Source organism: Mirounga leonina, unplaced genomic scaffold (genome assembly GCF_011800145.1).
Source record: "Mirounga leonina isolate KUSES-001 unplaced genomic scaffold, KU_Mleo_1.0 Mir_173, whole genome shotgun sequence".
NCBI lineage: Eukaryota > Metazoa > Chordata > Mammalia > Carnivora > Phocidae > Mirounga > Mirounga leonina.
The window spans coordinates 93657720-93667939 of record NW_023270447.1 but is presented as its reverse complement, the minus strand read 5'-3'; the positions used below and the strand labels follow the sequence as shown (position 1 = coordinate 93667939).

At 64.4% G+C, this 10220-nt stretch overlaps 1 protein-coding gene across 4 annotated transcripts in view; it reads right to left on the bottom strand.

Moving 5' to 3' along the window:
* Nucleotides 1-202: 202 nt before the first annotated feature.
* The window catches only part of ACAP3 (ArfGAP with coiled-coil, ankyrin repeat and PH domains 3), a 15579-nt gene continuing 5561 nt past the window's right edge, over nucleotides 203-10220 (bottom strand). For 2 of the 4 annotated variants that reach the window (XM_035020062.1, XM_035020066.1), the window contains 20 exons: nucleotides 9280-9338; nucleotides 8014-8197; nucleotides 7472-7516; nucleotides 7233-7328; nucleotides 7074-7148; nucleotides 6594-6605; nucleotides 5859-5971; nucleotides 5720-5771; nucleotides 5371-5471; nucleotides 5184-5295; nucleotides 4690-4898; nucleotides 4549-4618; nucleotides 4339-4433; nucleotides 4056-4258; nucleotides 3756-3863; nucleotides 2591-2689; nucleotides 2264-2484; nucleotides 2004-2113; nucleotides 1798-1908; nucleotides 203-1689 (listed from right to left, as the gene is read on the bottom strand). In XM_035020062.1, the coding sequence (XP_034875953.1) occupies nucleotides 1542-1689; nucleotides 1798-1908; nucleotides 2004-2113; nucleotides 2264-2484; nucleotides 2591-2689; nucleotides 3756-3863; nucleotides 4056-4258; nucleotides 4339-4433; nucleotides 4549-4618; nucleotides 4690-4898; nucleotides 5184-5295; nucleotides 5371-5471; nucleotides 5720-5771; nucleotides 5859-5971; nucleotides 6594-6605; nucleotides 7074-7148; nucleotides 7233-7328; nucleotides 7472-7516; nucleotides 8014-8197; nucleotides 9280-9338 (2223 nt within the window). In that variant the 3' untranslated portion in view covers nucleotides 203-1541. The remainder of the gene's footprint in view (nucleotides 1690-1797; nucleotides 1909-2003; nucleotides 2114-2263; nucleotides 2485-2590; nucleotides 2690-3755; nucleotides 3864-4055; nucleotides 4259-4338; nucleotides 4434-4548; nucleotides 4619-4689; nucleotides 4899-5183; nucleotides 5296-5370; nucleotides 5472-5719; nucleotides 5772-5858; nucleotides 5972-6593; nucleotides 6606-7073; nucleotides 7149-7232; nucleotides 7329-7471; nucleotides 7517-8013; nucleotides 8198-9279; nucleotides 9339-10220) is intronic. The other 2 variants (XM_035020064.1, XM_035020065.1) reach the window with 2 other exon arrangements.

The following is a 10220-nucleotide window of genomic DNA, read 5'->3' as shown; positions in this document are numbered from 1 at the left end:
GGTGTAGGGAGTCAGTTTCCATCAGAGAAGCCCCAGGGCCCTCCCAGGCCCCCCCCAGCCCAGCACGCAGGGGCCGGGTTCTGGCGTACTGCATCCTTTTGGGGCACTGGTGCTACCCTACTCAGGGCCACCCCTCAGGGAAGGCAAAGGACCCAGACACCCCCTCCCCAGCTGCGAGAGTGGAGTAAGGCGGGTGAGCCAACGACAGGCAGGAGTGCAAGCAGCAGTTTATTAACCGTGGTCTGGGGCAGGGGGCGGGTCCTGCCAGCCCGAGGCCCTGATGCAGGTAGTGGGGTGGGAGGCAGGGGCAGAGCTCAAGCAGGGAGAAAGGAGGGAGTTAATTCTGCTCTTTAGGGGTCACAGCCGACAGGCAAAGGAGTTGGGGGGGGCCTCAGTCAGCACCCACCTTGCCGCCCATGGAGCCTCCCTGGACAGCTTTTGCATAGTGACCAGCCAACTGGCCTTGGCCAGACCAAGGACGTAAGTTGGGGAGAGGCCCAGCCACTGCCCCAGGGCTCCAGGAAAGGGGACTGCAGAATGAACGCCTTGGTGGGCCCTGGGGAGTGAGCTGAGGGATGTGTGGACCCGCCCAAGGGCCCAGCGGAGAGGTGAGGCCGGCGACGGGCAGGCACACCTGCAGGAGCCTCCCCGGCAGCAGGCAGAGCCAGGGGCGTCAAGGTGGTCCTCGAGAGTCCACGGAGAAGAGACGCAGACAAAGTGAGAAAGAGGTCGTAGAAAATCTGCTCAGTCTGTGACCAAGAATGTCGGATGCAGGGGTGGAAAGTGCCAAAGTCCTTTATGCACCGGCTCGGGGCCAAGTGCCTCTGGAGGAGGCAGGGACAGGTCTCCAGCCGCCCAGCACTGGGGCCTGCGTGGCCAGCCACATGGCCTTGGGACGCCTGCGTCCAGCCAGGGCTGAGGCCCCAGGCCGCAGCCCGCCCCCCAGCACCCGAGAAGCCCAGCCTGGATGCCGGTCACTAAGTGAGGTACACGGGTTGATTCCCTGGATGGGCTGCCCTTCTGCCCTCAAAAGGCGCTGGTGGCCAGCCACCAGCCCCAGGGCCTAGCAGAGGGGCTCTGGGGGTGTGTAGGAGGGACCCAACTAGCAGGTCAGTGTTCTACGGCAGTAAAGGTGGGGGCACGAGGTGACACAAGCCCTGAAGGCAGAGAGGACAGAAGTGACACAGGTCCTAGGATGGACGGAGGGGCACAAGGTGACACTGGGCCTTCAGAGTGGTTTGTGACATGAGCAACCCAGGTGCCCAAGAAAGGGGTCACCTGAAGACACGGGGTCCCCAGGTGTGGTGAGGGGCACCAGGCGACGCAGCACCTCCCAGGGGGGAAATGTGGGGCTTCTTAAGACTCAGTGCTGGGGTCTCTCCCAGCCCGAGGGGCCGGGGCAGCTCCGAGGAGGGCAGAGCAGGCAGCCAGGGCTCCAGGGCCACACAGGCCCTGGGGCTCTCAAGAAATGGGCCCGTGGCCACCACAGGCAGGGCAGGCAGGCGGGGGGACAGGGCGGTCCAGACCCGGGCCGCCCCGCCCTAGCTCTCCTCCAGGTGGAGGCTGATGAACTCCTGGATGCACCTGCGGTACTGGAGCTCCGTGGGGCTGCTACCCGCCAGGGGGCCTGGCTGGCCCGGGGGGGCCTCGGCCTCTCGCATCTCCTCAGCCATGCGCGCCAGACGGAGCCTGGGGGAGGTGCGGTTTGAGGCCGAGCAGGAGCCCCTTCGGCCCCCTTCCCCCGCACCGCCGCGCGCAGCCCCCGAGCCCCGCCCCCAGGGCCCCGCCCACGCTCACAGCGTGACTATGTCTGCGTTTGCCTCCTGGATCGCGATGCTCAGCGGGTCCTGCTGCTCGTGGTCCAAGGCATGCTGGTCAGCTCCCCGCTTCAAGAACAGGCAGACCTGACTGAAGGGTGGGGGGGACAAGTCGGGGCCGGCCCGGGGCGGGTGAGGCGAGGCCCCGCCCCCCACCCCAGGGCAGGAGGGGCGCCGGAGACTCACCCCGTGCGCCCCAGGAGTGTGGCGTGGTGCAAGGGCGCCCGGCCCCGGCTGTCTCTTTGGTTCACGTCTGCTCCGTTTTGCAGAAGGAATTCACAGACAATCAAGGAGCCCTGGGGAACCGAGGACAGTTCAGACTCACCTGGGAAATGGCCCCTCGCTGGTCTCCAGGAGGGGACAAGGGGTCCTCGCATTCGTGCCATAAGAAAGAGCCCTGAAGATGCATCTGTCCCGCGCAGCCCCCGCCCCCCGCGCCTGCTCACCCCTAGCACAGCCTGCACCAATGGCGTCTTGCCCTCGTCCTCCGTGTCCGCCCAGTTGACCTCCGCCCCGTGCGCCAGTGCCGTGGCCAGCGCAGGGAGGTCTCGGGTGCGCGCCGCACGGTGCGCCAGGAGCCCGGGGTGCAGCTCACGCACGTCTGCCAGGCCCCAGGCCTCAGGCTCTCCGTCCGCCTCACCGCTGGAGTCCTCAGACTCTGCACCCTCTACGGGGAGGGGAGGGGTACGGTCAGGGGCTGCGACATGGCCTGGAGTGGGGTTGGGGGAGGGCGGGGGCTGGGCTGCAGCGGAGGCAGGGAGGCGCGCACCCACCCTCCTCGGTGACGCTGTCCACCACGGAGCCTGCGCCGAAGGCCAGAACGTCCGAGCTGCCGTCAGAGCTGCCCCCTAAGCCACTGTCGCTGCTCAGACCTGCGGGGTCCAGGGACAGATGGAGACCCTTAGAGTCCCTGACTCCTCCCAGAGCTCTGCTGGAAGGCTAGAACTCCCATCCATCCTCCAGGGAATGCCCCAGGAACAGAATCAGCCCTCACTAGGGGAGGGGAGCCCTGCCTAGGATGGGGCAAAAGGGGAGAAAACAGCTCAAAGGAGCCAAAGTAATGCACCCAAGAGCCCAGCCCCCGGGGAAGCCCACCCTGTGGCAGGTCGGCCCTAGCAGGATGGATGGGCTGAAACAGAGCCATGCGCAGTCAGTGGGCATTCCGCTCTGTTTGTGGCGAGTGCATGCTGCAAGTTCACTGGGGACACCCCCAACCCCACCCCTCCCCCAAAACACTGAGCGGAATCTCAGATGGCTTACCCAAGGGCAGCCCCAGCCTCAGGAATGGTGAGGCAGCGCCCTCTGCTGCCGGAGGGCACCCCCTGGTCACCGCCCCCAGCCCTGTCAGTTCTTGGCCTGGGTCCATGCCTTCGGCCTACACTGCCCAGGGAGGTTCTACAGGTGCCCCAGACCACTGGGTGCCGATAAATCATTAACAGGAAGCCCTTGGTGGGAAACCCCGCTTGTCGCATTTGGCTCCCAACTCCAAGAGGAGCTGGGAGAGATGCACAATTGTCTCTCACAGGCTGGCTCCAGCACACAACTGTCCAGGCCCCCAGCATGCACGCGCACACATACACACGGGGCCCTCAGCACACACGAGCACATGCACACACACCTACGTACATGCCTGTATGCACATTCAGCCACGTATCCATATACACCCACGTGCAGTCACATACACATACTTACTCTGGTGGGCATACCACACACGCAGTTCGCACACATCACTCTTGAGGTTCATGGCCTCAGCCTCCAACTCAGTGGCCAAGTAACCCCAGACCCTCGAGATGCTATCTCAGCCTTAGCCCTGCTTGACCCCCAAACTCTCTCCAGCCCCGACCCAGTACTTCCTGCAAGGAACACCAGTCCCTCCAGTCTGAGGAACTGAGCCAAGGGAAGAGGGCAGCGGGTGACTAGGGACCTCACAGCACTTACTACGTGGACCAGCTGCAGCAGCCCCTGCGTCGAAGTAGGAGAAGAGGGAGTCCAGCTCATCTGGGCAGAAGAGAGAGTCCCTCCGGAACTTGCGTTCCACAGCACCTGCTGCGGGAGGTGGGGAAACTGAGGCCCAAGGCAAAGTAGGGTGCCCAAGTCCTGCTGGGAGTCCCTGCCTCCCTCCTGCCCTGCCCCACCCTGATCTTCCTGGGGCCTGGGGTTTGGTGGCTCATGCACCTGCAGGAGCCCACTTCCCCACCCTGCACGGGTGTGTGAGCAGAGGGTACGGCCTGCAGGTACCTGAGGACAGAGCAGCCATGGAGGGCAGGACAGGCTCCAGGCGGACCTTGCGGCGTGCAGTGGGGGCTCGGGGGGAGCTGTGGTGGCGCTGGCACTTCTGTGCCCGCCAGTGCCGAGGGGCCTCCCGGGCTGGTGTGGAGGGCGGCTTCCGCAGGAACTTCTTTTCCACATACTTGTCCTTGATCCAGGCCTCCTTGTCCTGCCTGGACCAGGGGTGGACGTGAGGCTGCACTCATGTGCGGGGCCTCCCCTGGGCCCATCTAGGCCGCCCCCCCCACCTCACCTGGGGCTGCTGGCTGTGGGCTTCCTGCTGCCTGGCCCCTCGCACTGAGCCTCGTAGATCTGGTTCACGGTGCTGTTTCCCAGCTCACACATCAGCTAGCAGGAGACAGGGGTGCGGGCATCAGCCCCAGCCTACAGTAGGCCCGCCGCCCCCCGGGGCTTGCAGACCTGGCCGCGGTGGCCTGGCAGCCTGTGATGGCCTCGTACACACCTTCAGCAGCTCTGGCTCCCACGAGTCCAGAGTCAGGGACCGCACCTTGGAGCAGTGGACACCCAGGCTCCTGGACAGGGAGGAGGCAGGGTGAGTCAGGGCGCGGCTGTACCCCAGCCCCCCGCCCCCCGGCGGGCCCACCTGTGGACGCCTGAGCACTCAATGCACAGCAGCACACCCAGGTTGATGCTGGCCCAGCGGGGGTCCGGCTGGCCACAGTCCCCACACCGGCTGTTGCCGGCCACACTCTGCACGCGCTGCAGCACGCTCTCGCCCTTGACACTGCGCTCCCGAGAGTCCGTAGCAGAGTCGATGCTGCTCGTGGATGGAGATGCCGTGCGGTCCAGCCTCTGGGGGTGGCGGGAGGGGCCGCTCAGCCCTCGGGAGCTCCAGCCCCCTCGCCCGGCGGGCCCCCCCACCCCCAGCCAGAGGTCCAGCACAGGCTAGGCTGGCTGAAGCATGAGGCCGCGTGCCCGTGTGTGCCTGCATACTCCCACGCGCGCAGTGGGCGCGCCCGCAGGCACACAGATGCTCACATTGCACACGCATCTGCACGCGAGCAGCCTGCAGGGACTGTCCCCCCGCCGCACACAGCCATGCGCTCACACTCGCGGAGGGTGTTGAGAGGGCCACACCTCACTGTAGCAGCTGTCTGGGCTCTCCCGGTAGGCAGAGGCAATGCTGGCTTGCACGGCTTGAACCCAGGCCTGCCGCAGCTTCTCTGAGTCAGCCTGCAGCATGCAGCTCCTGGAGGAAGGGGGCCATCAGGCCAGGCAGGCAGGGGCTCCCTCCCCCACCCTGCCGCGGGGTGGGCCTCCTCACTTGGTGGGTGACACGACCTCAAAGCAGAACCTCCGCTCGATGTCCTCACATGGCTTCACAGAGCACAGACGGAGGTCATCCACCACCACGGTCAGCACGTCCTGCGGGCAGCACCACCGTGGCCCTTGTGCCCAGCACCTAGCCCTGGCCCCACACTGACCACCCATTGATTGCTCTACTTTATGGACTCAGACTGAGATCCAAACAGTCTCTGTCCCCTGACCATTGAGGTTCAGTGTCCTCGGCCCTGTCCGACCCCCCCCTGCCCCCACTGAGCAGCCCACCCCAGGGTCCAGGTGGGGAGGGTCCCAGCCGTCACTGACCCAGCCCCAGCAGCCCCGAAGCGCACCTTGAGTTTCTTCTGGTAGACCAGCTGGCTGTTCTGGATGGAGAACCAGCGCCTGGGCAGGTGGATGGGCCAGGAGGGGGTCAGGCAGGGCCAACCCCATGTCTGCCCCACAGACCCCCTGAGAAGGCCCCTCCCTCACCGGTTCCATGTCTTGAAGGCATTACTGGCCCTCTTGAAGAGGTAGCCCTCCATCACCACACCGCTGGGCGCGTCCACATCAAACTCCACTTTGGGCTCATCATAGGAGAAGTCCTGGGGGTGGTTGGAGCCCAGCCTCCAGTGAGTGTCCACCCCTGGTTGTGAGGACGCTGCCGCCCTGCCAGGCTCCCCCAGAGCCAACACTGAGGTGGGGCGCTGCTCTCCACAGCCTCTTCCTGACCCCAGCAGAGACCGTTGCCCCGAAACCCCACTGGGGGCAGACGCCTCACATTACAGCTGAGGGCCCCAAGAGCTCCATCCCCCGCCCCACACCCCCAGCCTTGCAGGGACAGCAGGCTCTGGGATCAGGAAGGAAGCTGCCCCCCCATCCTTAGTCCCCCATTCACAGTGCCAGCTGGGCCTGCTCCAGCCAGCCTGACAGAGCCCCATTCACAGGGACTGAGGAGACACTGAGTGCCGCCCTGTGTGTCCAGTGGTAGGACAGGAGGCCCAGCCACCTGCTCCCCTGGCTGAGCGGGGGCAGAAAGGAACAGCTGCTGCCGTTCCTGTGCCCGCGGGGGACGTGGTCCAGCTTAGCCCAAGTCCTGCTGGTGCCAGCCACCACGGACAGCAAAGGGGTCCCAGGTGCGGGGGGGGGGGGGGGGGGGGGCAGAGGCCCCGCCCTGCCTAGTCCCTTCTCCCCTCACTCCCTCCCCCAGGGTACACGCCCACTCACCTGCAGCAGCGTCTGAGAGGGCCAGGAGCAGGAGGGGGTGTGAGGAGGGAGAGAGAGCCAGTGAGTGACCGCCCACCGCACCACCCGCCGCCAGGCTCCCAGTGCTCTGAAAATAGCCACTCCCACCTGCGGCCCACCTCTACCCTGGGGCTGTCTGGGCCTCTCCTGAGACCACTGCTAGTCTCGAAGGAAGGAAATCCCAGGTCCCAGTTCTAGCCCCAGCCCCAGCATCTGTGAGTTGAGGACGCTGGCCCCTCTGCCCACCCAGGGCTGATCTCTAAGTGACTGTCACAGGGCTGTCCCTCCCGCTCGGCCACGTTGAGGCTCCTAAGGATGGAGACCTCTACCCCTGAGTGCACATTTCAAAGAGAAGCAGCATCAGCCACTGCAGAGTGGGCAGGCCTAGAGAGGGAATAAGGGCGTAGTGGTCTCTTGGGGGCCCCCGAACGTGCAGAGAGGTCAGGAGCTGCAGGGCCTCACCCGCTGCTGGATGGCAGCATGCTTCCGCTCCATGTCCCGCTTTTCCACTGCTGAGTCGATCACCAGCTGGTCTAGCTGTGGGGGAGGGGCGTCAGGGAGGGAGGTGACCACTCACCCGCTGAGACGGGTCTTGGGCCCCACCCCAGCCCGCAGGCTCACCTCAGCTGCCAACTTCTTCATGTAGGGGTCCAGCTGGTGCAGCAGGCTGTAGCCTTGCTGGAAGAAGCTGTACTGGGCATGCATGAAGGACAGCATCTGTAGGTGGGTGTGGCACAGGGGACGCCAGGCCCTCAGCAGCAGTGACCAGAGGACCCACCAGGTGTACTCACATCCCGCATACCTCACAAGCCTGTACTCAAGGCCAGTGCCCCCACCCCAGCCCCTCACCAATCACTCACAGAATCCAAGATTTCAAACTTCTTCTTGGCCTGGAGGACGTTGATCTGCCAGGGGACAGGTGAACAGGTGAAGGGTGTTGGGGCGGAGGTAGCCCATGGCCTGTCCCTTACCACAGAGTCCTCTCGGGCTGTTTGTGGTTCCCTGAGACCCCCAGCTCATCTTCGGCTCCCTGCACCTCAACCGCCCATGGTCATGGAGTCCTTCCCCACGTCAGGACTTTGGGTTCCTCCCATGAGCAAAGACAGAAATTCTCACACCTGCTCCTAGGCCCCCCACGCCCCCCTCAGCCTACCCCCTGTGGTCTGCAGCCTCACGTTTGTCCCCAGCCCACCCCCACTGCTCCGCCTCTGCCTCGGCGCCCCCCCCCCCCCGGGCCCCCCCCCCCCCCCCCCAACCACCACCACGTTCCTTCCCGAGATCTGGCATCTGAGGTTTTCTGGAGCCAGAAGGGCTCTCCCTCTGAAGGCCAGCTCGGTCTGCAGGAACTAAGAGCAGCTTCCCACCCCCTCCAGGCCTGACCACTCCTTGCCCAGTGGCTGACCTGGAGCACATAATCCAGTGCCAGGTGACGGAAGCACTTCCGGGTGAGGGTCAAGGCACCTGTGGCCTCCTCCACCTCATGAGGACGGTGCCGTGGGGCCTGGGCATTCCTCACGAGGGACAGCTCCATGTCCTCTCGAACTTTGTCAAACTGCTTCTTGGTCTCCTTGAACTTCCGCACGTCCCTGGGGGCCAGCAGGTGTCAGGTCGGGGTCTTGGGAAGTCTCCACCTTCATGAACTGCCCTCCCTTCCCTATGGCCCTGTCCCAGCACCCCCACACCCCAGCCCAGCTCTCCTCCTTTTCCTTTTCCTCTCCCTCCTCCTCCTCTTCCCTCCTCCTCCTCCCCCCCCTTTCCCCTCCTCTTCCTCATTCTCCCCCTCCCTATCCCTCTTTCCCCTCCTCCCTCTTCTTCCTCTTTGTCCTCCCCCTCCTTTTCTTTCTCCTTCCCCCCTCCTCCCCTCCCCTCCTCCTCTTCCTTATTCCCCCCTCCCTATTCCTCTTCTTCCTCTTCCCCATTCCTCTTCTTCCTCTTCCCCCTCCTCCTCTTCCTCATTCTCCTCCTCCGTATTCCTTTTCCTCCTCCTCCCTCTTCTTCCTCTTTGTCCTCCCCCTCCTTTTCCTCCCCTTCTTCCTTCTCCCTGCTCCCCTACTTTTCTTCCTTCTCCGTTTCCTCCTTCTCCCTCTCCTTTTTCCCTTCCCCCTCCTCCTCTCCCTCTTCCTCCTTCTCCCTCCTCTTCCTTGTCCTCCTTCCCCATTCCCCCTCCTCCTCTTCCACTACTCCCCCTTCCCCCTGCCCTTCACCACCTCATTCCCAGGATCAATCCAGCCCAGGGAGACCCCCTACCTCACCCTGGACCCCAGACTCAGATTCAACTCAACATTACTCAGGGGTGAGTGCCACAAACACCCAGCTGCACATGAGCTCAGACCTCCACCCAGCCCCCACCCTTCCCTCTGCCACCCTAAATCCTTCTACAGCACCCCCTAACCCTCACCCTTTGCCTGAGGCCCTGCTGGCTACCCTGTGTGCTCCCTGACCCCACACCCTGCCCTCCAGGCACTGTTTCCTTGACCCCAGCTCTGTCCCACCACCAAGCCTTTGTTCCTGCTAAGTCCTCCACCCAGAGTCTTGAGGCCTTTGGCCAAGGACGCCCCCCAGTCAAGCACAGCTGTGTCTGCCCCCCACTCCATCATGGGTGTCACCACCAACCCCTCCCAGGGCCTGTAGAGGCCAGGCCTCCCTCGGGGGTCTGAGGACCACTCACTCTTTGACAAAACTGTGGAGCTGCTGCCGCACGGACCTCTGGGCCTGGTCGAACAGGATCTGGGGGCCGAGGGAGGGAGGTGGTGTCAGGGTCTATTCCTCTGCAGCTCCAGGGGCCAAGCCCCTGTCCCTCCAAGTGAGGCCCAGGGAAAGCCCCACCCAGCCCTGCCTGGGCCCCAGCTGGTTGCCCCCACAGAGCCAGCCTCACAGGGCCTAGGGGCGTGGGTGTGGCCCCAGGCCTGGGTTGGTGCCCGGAGGCCACAGCTGTGACCACCTGCCCTCTCCCCTACCTGGCTCTCAGCCAAACAAGAGACCAGAGCTCTCCCAGACGGGTCCCTCTCCTACGGCACCACCCCATGCCGACTCACACGGGCTCCTGGGTGACACCCACCGCCTCCCGACCCTGGAGGCCACCTTAGCATGGCCAGGCCTACAGTAGAAAGATCGGGTCAGAACCCAGAGCTCCCAAGGGACTTGACCTAGGGGACAGGGGAGGGTGGTTTTCAGGAGCTGGAAGGGCCTCCCTACAGCGCTGATTGGGCCCAGAATCAGATGCCCCCATCACAGGAGGAGGGCTGGGCCCTAACTAGGAACAGATAGACAGACAGACGGACGGGGCAGAATGAGCTATCCTGAGCTGGTTTATTTCTAAACTTCCCCTGCAGGGGTGGGGCTCCTTGTTTAGTCTGGGGCTCTGGTTCCCAAGCCAGGGTCTGACCACCCACATGCGCCTTGGGCCCTATTCTGTGTGTTTGTGCTAGGGGCCCTGAGGGGCTCAAGGTCACCCAGATCCAGCCTGGGTAGCAGTGAGGTTGGCAGTCATCCAGGGGCCCAGGGGTCAGCCTGGGAGATACTCCTACTGCCTGGCCAGATACCTCTGCTTAACTGGGGGACCCTGGATGAGCCTCTGAGGTATCCCCCACCCTGAGACCCCAATGCCCT